Below are 20290 nucleotides of genomic sequence, written 5' to 3'. Positions count from 1 at the left end.
TTTATTTCTATAGAAAATTTTGTCAAAATTTTATTTCTATAGAAAATTTTATCAAAATTTTATTTCTATAGAAAGTTTTTGCAAAATTTTATTTCTGTAGAAATTTTTTGCAAAATTTTATTTCTATAGAATTTTTTTGCAAAATTTTATTTCTATAGAAAATTTTTGCAAAATTTTATTTCTATAGAAAAATTTTGCAAAATTTTATTGGTATCAAAATTTTATTTCTATAGAAAATTTTGTCAAAATTTTATTTCTATAGAAAATTTTATCAAAATTTTATTTCTATAGAAAGTTTTTGCAAAATTTTATTTCTGTAGAAATTTTTTGCAAAATTTTATTTATATAGAATTTTTTTGCAAAATTTTATTTCTATAGAAAAATTTTGCAAATTTTATTTTTATACAAAATTTTTGCAAATTTTATGTATATAGAAAATTTTGTCAAAATGTTATTTCTATAGAAAATTTTGTCAACATTTTATTTCTATAGAAAATTTTGTCAAAATTTTATTTCTATGGAAAATTTTGTCAATATTTTATTTCTATAGAAAATTTTGTCAAAATTTTATTTCTATAGAAAATTTTGTCAAAATTTTATTTCTATAGAAAATTTTATCAAAATTTTATTTCTATAGAAAATTTTTGCAAAAGTTTATTTCTATAGAAAATTTTTGCAAAATTTTATTGGTATAGAAAAGTTTTGCGAAATTTTATTTCTATAGAAAATTTTTGCAAAATTTTATTTGTATAGAGAAATTTTGCGAAACTTTATTTTTATACAAAATTTTTGCAAAATTTTATTTCTATAGAAAAATTTTGAGAAATTTTATTTTTATACAAAATTTTTGCAAATTTTATTTATATAGAAAATATTGTCAAAATTTTATTTCTATAGAAAAATTTTGAGAAATTTTATTTTTATACAAAATTTTTGCAAATTTTATTTATATAGAAAATTTTGTCAAAATTTTATTTCTATAGAAAATTTTGTCAAAATTTTATTTCTATAGAAAATTTTGTCAAAATTTTATTTCTATAGAAAATTTTATCAAAATTTTATTTCTATAGAAAGTTTTTGCAAAATTTTATTTCTGTAGAAATTTTTTGCAAAATTTTATTTCTATAGAATTTTTTTGCAAAATTTTATTTCTATAGAAAATTTTTGCAAAATTTTATTTCTATAGAAAATTTTTGCAAAATTTTATTGGTATCGAAAAGTGTTGCGAAATTTTATTTCTATAGAAAATTTTTGCAAAATTTTATTTGTATAGAGAAATTTTGCGAAATTTTATTTTTATACAAAATTTTTGGAAAATTTTATTTCTATAGAACACTTTTGAGAAATTTTATTTTTATACAAAATTTTTGCAAATTTTATTTATATAGAAAATTTTGTCAAAATTTTATTTCTATAGAAAAATTTTGAGAAATTTTATTTTTATACAAAATTTTTGCAAATTTTATTTATATAGAAAATTTTGTCAAAATTTTATTTCTATAGAAAATTTTGTCAAAATTTTATTTCTATAGAAAATTTTATCAAAATTTTATTTCTCTAGAAAATTTTATCAAAATATTATTTCTATAGAAAATCTTGTAAAAATTTTATTTCTATAGAATATTTTGTCAAAATTTTATTTCTATAGAAAATTTTGTCAAAATTTTATTTCTATAGAAAATTTTGTCAAAATTTTATTTCTATAGAAAATTTTGTCAAAATTTTATTTCTACAGAAAATTTTGTCAAAATTTTATTTCTATAGAAAATTTTTGCAAAATTTTATTGGTATAGAAAAGTTTTGCGAAATTTTATTTCTATAGAAAATTTTTGCAAAATTTTATTTGTATAGAGAAATTTTGCGAAATTTTATTTTTATACAAAATTTTTGCAAAATTTTATTTCTATAGAAAAATTTTGAGAAATTTTATTTTTATACAAAATTTTTGCAAATTTTATTTATATAGAAAATTTTGTCAAAATTTTATTTCTATAGAAAATTTTGTCAAAATTTTATTTCTATAAAAAAATTTTGAGAAATTTTATTTTTATACAAAATTTTTGCAAATTTTATTTATATAGAAAATTTTGTCAAAATTTTATTTCTATAGAAAATTTTGTCAAAATTTTATTTCTATAGAAAATTTTGTCAAAATTTTATTTCTATAGAAAATTTTGTCAAAATTTTATTTCTATAGAAAATTTTATCAAAATTTAATTTCTATAGAAAGTTTTGTCAAAATATTATTTCTATAGCAAATCTTGTAAAAATTTTATTTCTATAGAATATTTTGTCAAAATTTTATTTCTATAGAAAATTTTGTCAAAATGTTATTTCTATAGAAAATCTTGTCAAAATTTTATGTCTATAGAAAATTTTGTCAAAATTTTATTTCTATAGAATATTTTGTCAAAATTTTATTTCTATAGAAAATTTTGTCAAAATGTTATTTCTATAGAAAATCTTGTCAAAATTTTATGTCTATAGAAAATTTTGTCAAAATTTTATTTCTATAGAAAATTTTGTCAAAATTTTATTTCTATAGAAAATTTTGTCAAAATTTTATTTCTATGGAAAATTTTGTCAAAATTTTATTTCTATAGAAAATTTTGTCAAAATTTTATTTCTATAGAAAATTTTGTCAACATTTTATTTCTATAGAAAATTTTGTCAAAATGTTATTTCTATAGAAAATCTTGTCAAAATTTTATGTCTATAGAAAATTTTGTCAAAATTTTATTTCTATAGAAAATTTTGTCAAAATTTTATTTCTATAGAAAATTTTGTCTAAATTTTATTTCCATAGAAAAGTATGTCTAAATTTTATTTCTATAGAAAATTATGTCAACATTTTATTTTTATAGAAAATTATATCAACATTTTATTTCTATAGAAAATTTTGTCAAAATTTTATTTCTATAGAAAATTTTTGTAAAATTTTATTTCTATAGAAAATTATGTCAACATTAGAAAATTTTGTCAAAATTTTATTTCTATAGAAAATTTTGTCTAAATTTTATTTCTATAGAAAATTATGTCAAAATTTTATTTCTATAGAAAATTATGTCAAAATTTTATTTCTATAGAAAATTTTGTCAAAATTTTATTTCTATAGAAAATTTTGTCTAAATTTTATTTCCATAGAAAAGTATGTCTAAATTTTATTTCTATAGAAAATTATGTCAACATTTTATTTTTATAGAAAATTATATCAACATTTTATTTCTATAGAAAATTTTGTCAAAATTTTATTTCTATAGAAAATTTTGTCAAAATTTTATTTCTATAGAAAATTTTGTCAAAATTTTATTTCTATAGAAAATTTTGTCAAAATTTTATTTCTATAGAAAATTTTGTCTAAATTTTATTTCTATAGAAAATTATGTCTAAATTTTATTTCTTTAGAAAATTATGTCAACATTTTATTTCGATAGAAAATTTTGTTTAAATTTTTTTTTTTATTTTTTTGTCAAAATTTTATTTCTATAGAATATTTTGTTAAAATTTTATTTCTATAAGAAAATTTTGTACGTCTTATTTGGAGAGGAATATTTTGCAAAATCTAACAAAACATGAAGAATTCTACCAAACAGTAAAAAATCTAAAATTTTTGGTAGAATTCTACCAACTGTGGTATCAGTGAGCACGAAATTACGATAACTTTCAAATGAAAATAGCTATCGATCTTCGTCCACTAGATACCATGTCAATATCGGTTCATAATTATATAGTCCCCATAAATGCCGATCCCCAAATGTGACTTCTTGAGCGTCCTGAGTCCCCAATTTTCATCTAACTCTATTGAGCCTCGTTATGTGAAGTCAGTATTTGTTATCTGCTTCATTTTTGTATAATTTTATCCTACTTTTTTTTAGTTAATTTTACTAACATTCACAAAAAATTATTAAAGTCAAGGAAAATTTCTCAAAAACATATTAATTCAATCAATAAAAAAATACACCCAAGGAAATTTGTTAGTAGAAAGAGCAGAAAAGTCTGCTAAACCAGCAAACAGTCTGCTGCAAAAGGGTAAGCAATCACTGTTTGCTGAAATAGCAAACATTGTCTGCTATTTTTTAAGCTCGATTACACTAAAACATGTTTTAGTTTGGCTGAAACAAATATAAATGTCAACCTAGGGTCTATCGTAACACATTTAAAACAATATTTTATGAATATCTTGTGGGGCCCACTCTGTATTTAAATACTTTATGTTTAAATATTTGTTTCCTACAAAGTAATTTTATGTTCAAAAAAATTAGTAAAGAATTTTAATTTTGTTTTTGAATTCGACTTTGAAAAAGTTAACAATTTTTTTCACTCTGTCGGATACCTATAAATTTTAATTTTGTTTTTGAAAAAAAAAAATTAAATTCTTTATTATTATTTTTTTTTTTTTGAACATAAAATTCTAAAATTCTAACTTTGTAGGAAACAAATATTTTGTCAAAAAATCCGAATATTTATTAAATTGAGCCATAAAAGCCAACCAAATGTTTGCTGATCGCATTTAGGACCTTGTAAGGATATTATGTTACAGTGCAAAAATATACCAAAAACTACTTTGGGGAAAAATGTATAACCTAAAAATTTTATAATTTTTTGTTGGATTGCTGTTTTTAACAGACTTTGTTCCCAGGCGTGTATATTCAGGTACGGTAATTAAAATCAAATTTGTTTTATAGAAATTAAATTTTTATTTACAAAAAGATTTTTCTGTTTGTTTGTCACTGCTCTCCTATGTCATTGGTATGCTTTTTATGGTTTCTTGGGGAAACCTTTACTGACCCCTCTTATGAATAGTTGTTTAAGTTGATGTTCTGTTTTCACAAAAAAAAAAAGATTTTTCTTTTGCATACGGCTACCGTGTACATCTAATGATATAAACCGTGATGATAGTGGGGATAATAGCCATGACCTCCATAGTAGGGAGCAATATATCCATGATGATAGGAACCATAACCGCCATAATGAGGATAACCAAAGCCATGACCACCATAGTAGCCACCAGCATAGCCTCCATAGCCGTGACCAAAACCGTAAATGCCACGTTTTTCTGTCTTCTTCTCGGCTAAAGATGCGTCGGCCACATCGACCTGGCTGGGTTCCGAGGTGGCGGCATAGCAAGCCGCCAAGGCAATGATAACAAAAATGTACAAAACACTCTGAAATAAAACACATATACGAATACACATAAGTCCATTGGTTATTTCTTGTTCTTAATTTTCCTTTTTTTATTAAATGTTATCCTTTGATATCGGCACTTACGAAATATTTCATTGTGGTGTCGTTTAGAATTCGCTAAGATTTCGATCTTATTTGTACGATGTCTTAAATGCTTTTGATGCTTAGAGCTTGTACTACAGCATTATTTATAGTGCATCAATATTAGATGCATTGATGCAAGCGGCAAAATGTAAACAGCATTGGGTGCAGCAAACTATGGAGAATAACTACTATGTGTAATCGAGAATACCTCTAAGTTTGCTCCAAGCAATAAACCTTCCATGATTGTCGTCACCCCCATCCACAGTAAGATCATCATAATAGAGTTTGTAAAAAAAACAAATACAAACACTGTGTGTATCGATTCCATTACGGGCTAAAGAGTAACTGTAACAGTTGTAGTTGTACTACAACAGTCTCTCTTCCATGTTGGCCAGAATTTCATTCATGAGATTAAACAATCCCTTTAAAACGGTAGAAGGGTCTAACTACCCATAATGCATTTTAAAATGTATCATCGACTTGCATATGCAGTTGGTGATACCATCAATTATAAGCATTTGCTAGTCTATTGTCTAAATTTGACCTACTGCTGTTGTCAGTCATATTTTCCAACACTTTAACTGCAGCAAAGACCAAAAGACACAAAAAATTGATTTCCAAATGGATTTCCATTGTTTCAGTTAGAATGGCTAAAAGATATCAAAAAATTAGATTGACCCTGGAATCTCATACGCAATAGTTTATATGCCCTAAAATTTTCTATAGATATAAAATTTTGACAAACTTGTCTATAGAAATAAAATTTTGACAAAATTTTCTATAGAAATAAAATTTTGAAAAAAAAATCTATAGAAATAAAATGTCGAAGAAATCTTCTATAGAAGATTTTGACAAAATTTTGCATAGAAATAAAACATTGAGAAAATTTTCTATAGAAATAAAATTTTAAGAAAATTTTCTACAAAAATAAAATGTTGACAAATTTTTTAATAGAAATAAAATTTCAGTAAAATTTTCTATAGAAATAAAATTTTGGCAACATTTTCTATAGAAATAAAATTTCGGCAAAATTTTATATAGAAATAAAATTTTGGCAACATTTTCTATAGAAATAAAATTTCGACAAAATTTTATATAGAAATAAAATTTCGACAAAATTTTCTATAGAAATAAAATTTTGACAAAATTTTCTATAGAAACAAAATTTTAACAAACTTTTCTATGGAATTAAAATTATGACAAAATCTATAGAAATAAAATGTCGAAAAAATTTTGACAAAATTTTCTATAGAAATAAAATTTCGACAGAATTTTAACAAAATTTTCTATAAAAAGAAAATTTTGACAGAATTTTCTATAAAAATAAAATTTTTGACAAAAACTTCTACAGAAATAAAATTTTGACAAAATTTTCTATAGAAATAAAATTTTGACAAAATTTTATTTAGAAATAAAATTAAAAAAAAAAAACTGTCTATAGAAATAAAGATTTGACAACATTTTCTATAGAAATAAAATTTTGACAAAATTTTCTACAGAAATAAAATTTCGACAAAATTTTAACAAAATTTTCTATAAAAAGAAAATTTTGACAGAATTTTCTATAAAAATAAAATTTTTGACAAAAATTTCTACAAAATTTTCTATAGAAATAAAATTTCGACAAAATTTTCTATAAAAAGAAAATTTTGACAGAATTTTCTATCAAAATAAAAATTTTGACAAAAATTTCTACAGAAATAAAATTTTGGCAAAATTTTCTATAGAAATAATATTTTGACAAAATTTTCTATAGAAATAAAATTTCGATAAAATTTTAACAAAATTTTTTATAAAAAGAAAATTTTGACAGAATTTTCTATCAAAATAAAATTTTTGACAAAAATTTCTACAGAAATAAAATTTTGGCAAAATTTTCTATAGAAATAAAATTTTGACAAAATTTTATTTAGAAATAAAATTTTTAAAAAAATTGTCTATAGACATAAAGATTTGACAAAATTTTCTATAGAAATAAGATTATGACAAAATTTTCTATAGAATTAAAATTTTGACAAAATTTTCTATAGAAATAAAATTTTTACAAAATTTTCTATAGAAATAAAATTTTGACAAAATTTTCTATAGAAATAAAATTTTATTATTGTTTTTGATCTCAATTTAAAGCCATGCATTGACTAAACTACAAGTGTAGCTTAACCAACAGAGGAAAAGTATGCTTGTCAAATTTATTTGGGCAAAGCCCTATAGACTGCAAGATGGTTGGATGTACAGTTGTTTCGGAATTACCACATTCCTCATCAGCATCCTCTACTTGCAGCAAAAAAAAAAATTTGACAAAATTTTCTATAGAAATAAGATTTTGAGAAAATTTTCTATAGAAATAAAATTTTGAGAAAATTTTCTATAGAAATAAAATTTTGAGAAAATTTTCTATAGAAATAAAATTTTGAGAAAATTTTCTACAGAAATAAAATTTTGGTAAAATTTTCTATAGAAATAAAATTTTAACAACATTTTCCATAGAAATAAAATGTTTACAAAATTTTCTATAGAAATAAAGTTTTGACAAAATTTTCTATATAATAAAATTTTGACAACATTTTCTATAGAAATAAAATTTTGACAAAATTTTCTATAGAAATAAAATTTTAACAAAATGTTCTATAAAAAGAAAATTTTGACAGAATTTTCTATAAAAATAAAATTTTTGACAAAAAATTCTACAGAAATGACAAAATTTTCTATATAAATAAAATTTCGACAAAATTTTCTATAGAAATAAAGTTTTGACAAAATTTTCTATAGAAATAAAATTTTCTATAGAAATAAAATTTTGGCAAAATTTTCTATAGAAATAAAATTTAGAAAAAAATTTCTATAGAAATAAAATTTTGAGAAAATTTTCTATAGAAATAAAGTTTTGAGAAAATTTTCTATATAAATAAAATTTTGAGAAAATTTTCTATAGAAATAAATTTTTGACAAAATTTTTCATAGAAATAAAATTTTGACAAAATTTTCTATAGAAATAAACCTTTGACAAAATTTTCTATAGAAAAAAAATTTTGAAAAAAATCTATAGAAATAAAATGTTGACAAAATCTTCTATAGAAATAAAATTTTGAGAAAATTTTCTATAGAAATAAAATTTTGAGAAAATTCTCTATAGAAAAAACTCTTCGACATAATTTTCTATAGAAATAAAATTTTGTTGCTTTTGATTTCAGCTTAAAACCATGCATTGACTAAACTACAAGTGTAGCTTAACTAACAGAGGAAAAGTATGCTTGTCAAATTTATTTGGGCAAAGCCCTATAGACTGCAAGATGGAATTACCACATTCCTCATCAGCATCCTCTACTTGCAGCAAAACTATCAACCAATTATCAGAATAAATTCGGGTAATTCACTGAACCTCCCGAAAAACAACAATAATGATTGAAGAGTAAACCAACAATAATAAACAAAACGAAATAAAATTTTGATAAAGTTTTCTATAAAAATAAAATTTTTACAAAATTTTCTATAGAAATAAAGTTTTGACAAAATTTTCTATATAATACAATTTTGAGAAAATTTTCTATAGAAATAAAATTTTAACAAAATTTTCTATAAAAAGAAAATTTTGACAGAATTTTCTATAAAAATAAAATTTTTGACAAAAAATTCTACAGAAATGACAAAATTTTCTATATAAATAAAATTTCGACAAAATTTTCTACAGAAATAATATTTTGATAAAATTTTCTATAGAAATAAAATTTTCAAAAAATTTTCTATAGAAATAAAATTTTGACAAAATGACATTGAAGTTAAGTACCACCTTTCTAAATTTACCAGGACTTTTTCTATATGTGTAGATTTTAATGTGTCTATAACACAACCAACACTTTGTTTACGACTGTTTCATATGCCTTCGAATGAAGTTATCAATTAATACAATTATTTTAAAATATGTAGTGTGAAATTTCTAGAGCAATTTGCTGATCAATGAAATGGCATTACTACAATATGGTGTTTACAATACAATTTGCCTTTCTACATGGTAATTTGGAGCATATTAATTTTATCAATTACAAAGAGGGATTGGCCACAAGTACTTCCAATATTATCACACAATTATTTCAAAGTGGAAAGGTTTTCCACTTGTGTCGATTAAACTATAATTATGGAAGGTCGACCAATTAAAAGTACATAAAGAACAGTGATATTTTCAGTTCAATGTTGCAGAAAAGATCAATAAGTGATTAAGAACAGATATGAAATATACACAGAACAGATTTGAAATATACACAGAAATATTAAAAGTGCTACTGCGAAATCCATCAATGTACTGAAAAACAAGCTTACTCAAAAAGTTCTAATGACTTTGGTGGTATCAAAGTCCTTCTTAAACGTCTGAAGTGATTCGACTTTAAACTGGATATCTTTACATAAAAAAAAGTTGTTTGACTAAGGCCAACTTGACCAATTCTGAAAAATTCTTCAAGATTAATGAAATCGACTTTAAATTTATTGAATTTTTGTAAACAAGCGTTGAAAAATACGAGAGGTTTCTCAGTAGGGGTTTTCTTAAAACTTAGTTTAATTACTATTTGAAGTCGAGTCTGACTTCGGACATTCAAGCACGCAGTCAAAAAAAGTGAACTTTCTATTTCACTAAAGCCAATTTAACTTTATTTTAGTTCATGGAATTATTATTTTTGGAGAAAGTTTCTTTTACTCTAATAGTTTTTTGAGTACCTTAGTTAAATTAACTGAAAAACGGGAAAAAATTATACACAAATTAAGCATAAAGATTTACTAAATTCGTATTTCTCACAACATAGTTCATTATTTCTTTAAATTTTTAAATTTTACTACAAATGCACCCATCATGAACTTCGTATGTCTCTAAAGACATTCTTGTAATTTTTAACGCCATTTTTTCCTTCAAACTATAAAATTTTCTTTAACAAGTGGAAAACATAGTTATGTCTAATAAATTTTCTTGAATTTGTCGACAAATATTTACTTATTTTTGTGATATCGGCGTAATGCCAGCGTTAGGTTAGGTTAGGTTAAAGTGGCAGCCCGATTAAGATTCAGGCTCACTTAGACTATTCAGTCCATTGTGATACCACATTAACTAAAAGTACCTATTACATATGGGCACTTCTAGTTTTAACCGCTGAACCTTCTTGATTATTTTTCTTTGTTGAACCAACCAGATTGTTCCAAAAATATTAGCAGACTGCTTAAGTTAACGTTTTCCAGATCCGCCAGTAATCTGAAGCTATATGCTCCTAAAAGTTGCTTGCGCTTTACACAAAATGCAGGACACTCACACAAGAGGTGTTTAATTGATTCTTTTTCCTCCGCATCATGACAGCTCATACAATAGTCATTATACTTCGCGCCAATAGTTTTTGCAAAATCTCCTATCAGGCAGCGACCCGTTATAGCAGATATCAGGAGTGATATCTGACGTCTCGAGAACATTAGCATATCTAGTGTGCGGTTTAAGTTGAAATGGGGCCATATTTGCTTGGTGTCGTTACAACCCTTGCAATTCTCCCATCGAACATTTGCCATCATAACAGCCTTCTCACGCAGCATGAGCTTGCAGGTAGCTAGGGGCATACCAACAAATTCTAGTTCCCCTGGAATATGTAAGGTAGTCCCTAGCCTTGCCAACTCATCCGCTTCGCAGTTCCCCGGTATGTTCCTATGGCCAGGCACCCATATTAGGTGAATATTGTACTGCTCAGCCATCTCATTGAGAGATTTGCGGCAATCGATGGCCGTTTTCGAGTTGAGGAACACAGAGTCCAAGGATTTTATTGCAGGTTGACTGTCTGAGTATATATTAATGCCCACATTTTTTGGAACATTACTTCTCAGCCAATTCGCCACCTCTCTTATTGCTAATATTTCAGCCTGAAAAACACTACAGTGATCAGGTAATCTTTTCGCTATTCGAAGTTCCAGATCTTTAGAATATACTCCGAAACCCACTTGGCCATCCAATTTGGAGCCATCAGTGTAGAAATCTATATATCTTTTATTCCCCGGGGTCCGTGTACACCACGCCTCACTGTTGGGAATTAGAGTCTCAAACTTTTTGTCGAAAAGTGGGCTCGCCAAAGTGTAATCCACTACGTTAGGCACATCTGGCATTATTTTGAGGACCGAACTGTGACCGTAACTTTTTTCCGACCACAGCGATAGCTCGCGCAACCGCACAGCCGTTGTTGCAGCTGACTGTTTGGCCAAAATGTCTAAAGGCAATAGATTCAGTATGACATTAAGGGAGTTTGTTCCTGTCTTGCTGAATGCACCTGAGATACACAAGCACGCCATGCGCTGAACTTTGTCTAAACTTGTCGGCTGGTGAAGTGCCGGCCACCAGACTACAACACCATATAGCATTATAGGTCTAACCACTGCCGTGTATAGCCAATGTACAATTTTTGGTTTTAGTCCCCACTTTTTCCCTATTGCCTTTTTGCACGAGTATAAAGCTACCGTTGCTTTCCTCGCCCTTTCTTCAATATTAAGCTTAAAGTTCAGCTTCCTGTCCAAAATAACGCCAAGGTATTTTGCACACTCCCTAAAGGGAATTTCAATACCCCCTAAGGAAATGGGCCTAACCGTGGGAGTTTTGCGATCTTTGCAGTACATGACTATTTCTGTCTTTGCAGGATTTACCCCAAGACCATTATCTTTCGCCCATTTCTCAGTCATCCGGAGGGCTCTCTGTATAATATCTCTAATTGTTGATGGGAATTTTCCCCTGACTGCTATCGCCACATCATCTGCGTATGCCACAACTTGTATCCTTTCTTTTTCTAGGGAAACCAGAAGGTCGTTTATAGCAACATTCCAAAGAAGAGGTGATAGAACTCCTCCTTGAGGAGTGCCTCTGTTCACATACTTTTGTATGTTTGCTTGTCCTAGTGTGGCTGAAATACGTCTCTTCATTAGCAGTTCGTCTAACAGCTTGAGTATACATGGATCAACATTCAGAGTTGTCAGTCCATTTAATATCGAGCTCGGATGGACATTATTGAACGCCCCTTCGATGTCTAGAAAAGCCACGATTGTGTATTCTTTGACAGATAGTGAGCTTTCAATAAAGCTGACTAGTTCATGTAGTGCGGTCTCAGTAGACCTGCCCTTCGAGTATGCATGCTGTCGTTTCGAAAACAAACTTGAGTCGATGCTAGTTCTAAGATAAATATCTATCATCCTCTCCAGAGTCTTAAGTAGGAATGAGGATAAGCTGATTGGTCGGAAATCCTTCGCCCTCGAGTGAGAGGCTTTTCCCGCTTTAGGTATGAAAACGACTTTTGTTTCCCTCCACTTTCCTGGGATATATGATAAGTTGATACATTCTTTATATATCACCGACAACCAGGGGATAATTTTGTCAGTTACAGCTTGTAACTCCGCCGGAGTAATTCCATCACGTCCAGGGGATTTGAATGGTCCAAAGCTATTTAGCGCCCATCTTATTCTAGTTTCCGATACAATTTCCTCGACAGGAAACGACCGCTGAGCAACTGTGGCACCGCCAGTACATGGTTCAACCGTCTGATTTCCAGGAAAATGTGTGTCCAATAGTACCTCCAGCGTCTCCTCACTGGACGTTGTCCAATTGCCCTCCGATGTTTTAATGAAACCTGGAGCGGAGTTGGTGGATGCTAGAACCTTCCGTAGTCTGGAAGCCTCGGACGTATTCTCAATACTGCTGCAGTAAGCATTCCAAGAGTTATGCTGAGCATTTCTCAGTTCTCGCTTGTATCCTCTCAGATTCTTCTTGTAAGCGTCCCAGTCCTCAGGGGCTCTGGTGGACTTTGCCTTGTTAAAGAGCTTCCTGCAGGATTTCCTCATATTACTTAATTCCGTAGACCACCATGGTGGTAGATGTTTCCCCCTTGGCTTTCCTCTAGGGCATGCAGCTTTCAGTGAGATGTTGAAGGCCTTAGTAATCCGCTCCACTGCGTGTTCGATATCTTGCACATTTCTCATATTTGTCTCTGTTATTTCCGGTATCATCATATTGAACGATTCCCTATACCTATTCCAGTCAGCTTTCCTAACATTTGGCGGAAATATGATCTTGGTGATATGAACATCAAATTTGAAACTGATGTAGCGATGATCTGAGAAGCTGTGTTCACTTAAAACCTGCCACTCAGATATCATTTCATTCAGTTCTTGCGAGGCCAAGGTGATGTCCAAAACCTCTTGCCTGTTTTTAGTGACAAAGGTTGGGACATCTCCCTTGTTGCAAACTACCAGATTAGTACGCAAAATAAACTCTATTAGCGACTCTCCCCTTGCATTAGTATCACTACTTCCCCATACACTATGATGTGCATTCGCATCGCATCCCATAATGAGTTTCGTCTTTGTTTTCAGTGACTCCTCCACTAAGGTCTTAACGGCATATGGAGGCATCTCCCTGTCATGTCCCATGTAGACCGAAGATACCCAATATTTGCATTTGGCTATTTCTAAACTTGCAACGACAGTGTCTGTATTGCACATTGAAGGAAGCAGAAACAAATTGAGCTCGTTTTTAGCAATTATACAGGCTCGATTTACATCATTACCAGTATACTGCAATAGTTTGAACCCCGGAGTACTTAATTCACATATTTTGTTTTTATAAACATATGGTTCTTGAATAAGAACTATATCTATGTCCCCTTTCATCAGGAGAACTTTTAAGGCAGCACATGCCAGCGTTAGTAATACTGTTTAGTTCAAATTTTCTAAAAATATTTAAAATTTTCTTAAATTAGATTTTGCAAATTATATCTCTCCAAATAAGAGGTACATCAATTTTCTATACAAATAAAATTTTGGCCAACTTTTCAGTAAAAATAAAATATTGACAAAATTTTCTATAGAAATAAAATTTTGACAAAATTGACTATAGAAATAAAATTTTGACAAATTTTTCTATAGAAATAAAATTTTTACAATTTTTTTACAAAATTTTCTATAGAAATAAAATTTTTACCAATTTTTTTACAAAATTTTCTATAGAAATAAAATTTTGACAACATTTTTTATAAGAATTAAATATTGACAAAATTTTCTAAAGGAGTAAAATTTTGATAAAATGTTCTATAGAAATAAAATTTTGATAAAATTATTTATAGAAATAAAATTTTGATAAAATTTTCTATAGATATAAAATTTTGACAAAAATTTTATAGAAATAAAATTTTGATAAAATTTTCTATAAAAATAAATTTTTACAAAATTTTCTATAAAAATAAAATTTGAATAACATTTTCTATAGAAATAAAATTTTGACAAAAATTTTTTTTAGAAATAAAAGAGAAATAAAATTATACAAAATTTTCTATAGAAATAAAATTTTGACAAAATTTTCTATAATAATAAATTTTGACAAAATTTTCTATAGACATAAAATATTAACCAACATTTTTTATAGAAACAACATTTTGATAAAATTTTTTATAGAAATAAAATTTTGACAATTTTTTTTATAGAAATAAAATTTTACAAAATTTTCTATAGAAATAAAATTTTGATAAAATTTTCTATAAAAATAAATTTTTACAAAATTTTCTAAAGAAATAAAATTTTGACAACATTTTTGTAGAAGTAAAATTTTGATAAAATTTTCTATAAAAATAAATTTTTACAAAATTTTCTATAGAAATAAAATATTAACCAAAATTTTTTATAGAAATAAAATTTTGATAAATTTGTTTATAGAAATAAAATTTTACAAAATAAATAAAATTTTGACAAATTTTTCTATAGAAATAAAAATTTTACCAAATTTTTTACAAAATTTTCTATAGAAATAAAATTTTGACAAAATTTTTTATAGGAATTAAATATCGACAAAATTATTTAAAGGAATAAAATTTTGATAAAATTGTCTATAGAACTAAAATTTTGATAAAATTATTTATAGAAATAAAATTTTGATAAAATTTTATATAGAAATAAAAAATTGTCTATAAAAATAGATTTTTACAAAATTTTCTATAAAAATAAAATTTTAATAACATTTTCTATAGAAATAAAATTTTGACAAAAATTTTTTTTAGAAATAAAAATTTGACAAAATTTTTGAGAGAAATAAAATTATACAAAATTTTCTATAGAAATAAAATTTTGACAAAATTTTCTATAAAAATAAATTTTGACAAAATTTTCTATAGAAATAAAATATTAACTCAAATTTTTTATAGAAACAACATTTTGATAAAATTTTTTATAGAAATAAAATTTTGACAATTTGTTTTATAGAAATAAAATTTTACAAAATTTTCTATAGAAATAAAATTTTGATAAAATTTTCTATAAAAATAAATTTTTACACAATTTTCTAAAGAAATAAAATTTTGACAACATTTTTATAGAAGTAAAATTTTGATAAAATTTTCTATAAAAATAATATTTTACAAAATTTTCTATAGAAATAAAATAATAACCAAAATTTTTTATAGCAATTAAATTTTGATAAAATTTTTTATAGAAATAAAATTTTGACAAAATTTTCTATAGAAATAAAATTTTGACAAAAAGTTTTTATAGAAATAAAAATTTGACAAAAGTTTCTATAGAAATAAAATTTTACAAAATTTTCTATAGAAATAAAATTTTGATAAAATTGTCTAAAGAAATAAAATTTTCTATAAAAATAAATTTTTGCAAAATCTTCTATAAAAATAAAATTTTGATAACATTTTTTATAGAAATAAAATTTTGATAAAATTATTTATAGAAATAAAATTTTGATAAAATTTTCTATAGAAATAAAAATTTTTTATAGAAATAAAAATTTGACAAAATTTTCTATGAAAATACATTTTTACAAAATTTTCTATAAAAATAAAATTTTGATAACATTTTTTATAGAAATAAAATTTTGATAAAATTGTTTATAGGAATAAATTTCTACAAAATTTTGTATAGAAAATAAAATTTTGACAAAAATTTTTTATAGAAATACATTCAAATCGATGATTTGAGTTTGGCAAAGGAAAAGAGATATGCTGGCAAATTTGTTTAGGCAGTAGCCGACTATCAAACCCTTTTTCGGGAGGTTCAAGTGTAGTTCACTTTGGGTTGAGTGAATTACCCGAATTTATTCTGATAATTGGTTGATAGTTTTGCTGCAAGTAGAGGATGCTGATGAGGAATGTGGTAATTCCGAAACAGCTGTACATCCAACCATCTTGCAGTCTATAGGGTTTTGCCCAAATAAATTTGACAAGCATACTCTTCCTCTGTTGGTTAAGCTACACTTGTAGTTTAGTCAATGCATGGCTTTAAGCTGAGATCAAAAACAACAATAACGATTGAAGAGAAGCCAACAATAACAAACAAAACGAATGAAGATAGAGGAAGCACGCTCAAAAACAAACCCAGCCAAATACATTCAAATCGATGATTTGAGTTTGGCAAAGGAAAAGATATATGCTGGCAAATTTGTTTAGGCAGTAGCCGACTATCAAACCCTTTTTCGGGAGGTTCAAGTGTAGTTCACTTTGGGTTGAGTGAATTACCCGAATTTATTCTGATAATTGGTTGATAGTTTTGCTGCAAGTAGAGGATGCTGATGAGGAATGTGGTAATTCCGAAACAGCTGTACATCCAACCATCTTGCAGTCTATAGGGCTTTGCCCAAATAAATTTGACAAGCATACTTTTCCTCTGTTGGTTAAGCTACACTTGTAGTTTAGTCAATGCATGGCTTTAAGCTGAGATCAAAAACAACAATAGAAATAAAAATTTGACAGAGTTTTCTATTAAAATACATTTTTACAAAATTTTCTATACAAATAAAATTTTGAGAAATTTTCTATAGAAATAAAATTTTGACAAAATTTTCTAGAGAAACAAAATTTTCACAAAATTTTCCATAGAAATAAAATTTCTAATGTTAAAGGAAAAGAGATGTACACATTTATTTCGGCAAAGACCGGCTATCATAAACCTTTTTTCGGAAGGTTCAAGTGTGGTTCACTTTGGGTTTAGTGAACTGAAGTGAATTTATTCTGATATTTGGTTGATAGTTTTGCTTGCAGTCTATAGGGATTTGCCCAAATAAATTTGACAAACATTCCATTCCTCTGATGGTTAAGCTACACATGTAGCCACCATGGTACAATGGTTAGCATGCCCGCCTTGCATACACAGGGTCGTGGGTTCGATTCCTGTTTCGATCGAAAACCAAAAAGTTTTTCAGCGGTGGATTATCCCACCTCAGTAATGCTGGTGACATTTCTGAGGGTTTCAAAGCTTCTCTAAGTGGTTTCACTGCAATGTGGAACGCCGTTCGGACTCGGCTATAAAAAAGAGGTTCCTTGTCATTGAGCTTAACGTGGAATCGGGCAGCACTCAGTGATAAGAGAGAAGTTCACCAATGTGGTATCACAATGGACTGAATAGTCTAAGTGAGCCTGATACATCGGGCTGCCACCTAACCTAACCTAACATATATATATTAAGGTTTATATAGCTATCTCTTCCATTATTTTGCTGCCTTTTTATATTGAACTGTATTCTACTTATGGCAATAAAAAAATATTTTCCATCTTCAGAATATTGGTGATTGTGTCTTAAGTCTTTTGTTTTGCATTGCTATGTTATTTATACCATACGCTTTTCTCACAGCCTACTCCAAATAGATATTGTGTAGTAGGTGATTGTTTTTTCCTTTTTTTGCAAGCGTGAAAGACAGGTTACTGGTAGTTACACATATGTAAATGGATATGTTTATAAAATCATCGTAGAATTCATACAGTTGACAAACCCATTAAAGAATGGTAAAAACAATATGAATTGGCAAATACAATAAAAATAATAGTAAAGGGTCTCCATAATTAGTGTAACGATCAAAGGAGAAAACCCTTATATGAGATGGCAGCTTGTGGCTGTAATTCAATACCACTTTACCAAAGACCATCTAAAATTACAATGCGTTATGTTGTTGGTTGGTTTTCTATAATTTACTCAATAAAGGCAATGCTATGAAGAACATGAAAGTAAAACTATTATTTCTTTGCATAAATAATACATTGATTACACTATGTAACAAGTGGCAAAGAGGTTCTATTTAATCTTGTTCCACACAAAAAAAAGTAAAATCGCAATGACAGCAAATACATGGCTACGGGTTTCCTTTCCAAATTTTGTTTCATGAAGAATCTTCCGATTAGCTTGATGCAATAGCATTGATATCCCATAGTTTGGATGTATCCGCAATTTTATCGGCCACTTGTGCCAATTGATTCAAAGATTCGCTACTTACGCATAATATAACTTGGGTTTGTATAGGTAGACGCTGCGTCCTTAGGGATTGCCTCGCATTCAAAAAGTGGACAAAAACGTTAACATTGCCAGAAATTATCAGAAAAGTGAAGGCGAGATTTTATAAAAATCCACAACGCGGTGAGTTATTTAATAAGATTGCTCGTGAGTTGAACATATCGCGAAAACGGATGCAACTCATATAGAGTTTAGTACATATGTTGTGTACTGAATTTGGTTTTCTTCACGAGAAGCCGTTACAAATTCAGCAGTTTGTGAACAAACAAGAGGTCACGTAATAATTTACACCTTCGTTTGGCCACCAATGATCGCTCCTCTCTCGTATTGGGTCCAACCCAAATTACTAAAGACAATATTGAAATGCTGTGCAGACAAACATTTCGGCCGCAGACAATGGACATTCCAACACGATTCCACCATCGTGCTCAGCACGCCTCTACCGTGAATGGTGCTTCCGGGAACGGACCAAAATTCCGCAGAGCCACTTTCGTGCAGCGTTTGACGGCTTTGTATGTTATTACCGACATTTTTTGCTTATGAACAATAAAATTAAAAAATAATAATAAACAAGGTGTCAATGTTAAGGATTTGATCACCAACATTGGTTCCGCTGTCGGTGCTGCTCCCGCTGGTGGTGCTGCCGCTCCTGCTGGTGGCGCTGCTCCCGACGCTGAGACCAAGAAGGAAGAAAAGAAGAAGGAAGAGGAACCTGAGGAATCTGACGGTGATATGGGCTTCGCTCTCTTCGATTAAATGGACAATATGTTTGTTTTTAATTGTTTTCAACAATATCGAATCTTATGTACTCTCCACCATGGATTGTGTAGAAACTCCTAGTAAAGACTGTCATCCACAATCAAATTACATGGGTTGTGGTAATACTTATAGATGGCAAGGTATCTTAAAACTTCTTAACATCGTCTTTTAAATTGAAAATTAGTCCATACGTGGTATAAATTAAACAAAAAACAAGTACATACGGCTGTAAGTTCGGCCAGGCCGAAGCTTATGTACCCTCCACCATGGATTGCGTAGAAACTTCTACTGAAGACTGTCATCCACAATCGAATTACTTGGGTTGCGGTAAAACTTGCCGATGGCAAGGTATCTTAAAACTTCCTAACACCGTAATATATACCACATAGTCCATATATATATATATATATATATATATATATATATATATATATATATATATATATATATATATATATATATATATATATATATATATATATATATATATATATATATATATATATATATATATATATATATATATATATATATATATATATATATATATATATATATATATATATATATATATATATATATATATATATATATATATATATATATATATATATATTTACCTAAAAGATGACGATTAAATACGTATATAATTGAGTTTAAAGTTTCTATAGAAATAAAATTTTAACAACATTTTCTATACAAGTAAAATTTGGAAAAAATTTTCTATAGAAATAAAATTTGGATACTATTTTCTATAGAAATAAAATTCTGACAAAATTTTCTATAGAAATAAAATTTTGACAAAATTTTCTATAGAAATAAAATTTTGACAAAATGTTCTATAGAAATAAAATTTTTACAAAATTTTCTATAGAAATAAAATTTTGACAAAAGTTTCTATAGAAATAACATATTGACAATGTTTTCTATAAAAATAAAATTTTGGTAGATTATTTTTGACTCGAGTGGCAACCATGATTATGAACCG

At 26.9% G+C, this 20290-nt stretch overlaps 2 protein-coding genes across 2 annotated transcripts; one reads left to right on the top strand and one right to left on the bottom strand.

Annotated features, from left to right (window-relative positions):
• Positions 1-4673: 4673 nt before the first annotated feature.
• LOC142230397 (uncharacterized) lies at positions 4674-5413 on the bottom strand. The gene is made up of 2 exons (XM_075301044.1): positions 5269-5413; positions 4674-5165 (listed from the first exon to the last, which is right to left on the bottom strand). Exons 1-2 carry the CDS (start codon positions 5278-5280, stop codon positions 4875-4877), a joined length of 303 nt encoding a protein of 100 aa, XP_075157159.1. The 5' UTR covers positions 5281-5413; the 3' UTR covers positions 4674-4874.
• Positions 5414-18939: 13526 nt separating this feature from the next.
• On the top strand, positions 18940-19314 carry LOC142230810 (large ribosomal subunit protein P1-like). The gene is made up of 2 exons (XM_075301435.1): positions 18940-19042; positions 19118-19314. The coding sequence occupies exons 1-2, from the start codon at positions 18940-18942 to the stop codon at positions 19297-19299; spliced, it is 285 nt and encodes a 94-aa protein (XP_075157550.1). The 3' UTR covers positions 19300-19314.
• The last annotated feature ends 976 nt before the right edge of the window (positions 19315-20290 follow it).

The sequence above is a fragment of the Haematobia irritans genome, chromosome 3 (assembly GCF_050003625.1).
Source record: "Haematobia irritans isolate KBUSLIRL chromosome 3, ASM5000362v1, whole genome shotgun sequence".
Taxonomy (NCBI): Eukaryota; Metazoa; Arthropoda; class Insecta; order Diptera; family Muscidae; genus Haematobia; species Haematobia irritans.
Note: the sequence above shows the minus strand (reverse complement) of the source record. Positions and strands in the feature narration are given on the sequence as shown.

What these genes read in the sequence shown, in the direction of transcription:
- LOC142230810 (XM_075301435.1), top strand. Translation starts at nt 18,940, where the DNA reads ATGGACATTCCAACACGATTCCACCATCGTGCTCAGCACGCCTCTACC. An exon ending in CAGAGCCACTTTCGTGCAGC is followed by an intron (nt 19,043 to 19,117) that starts GTTTGACGGCTT and finishes ATAATAAACAAG; the next exon opens with GTGTCAATGTTAAGGATTTG.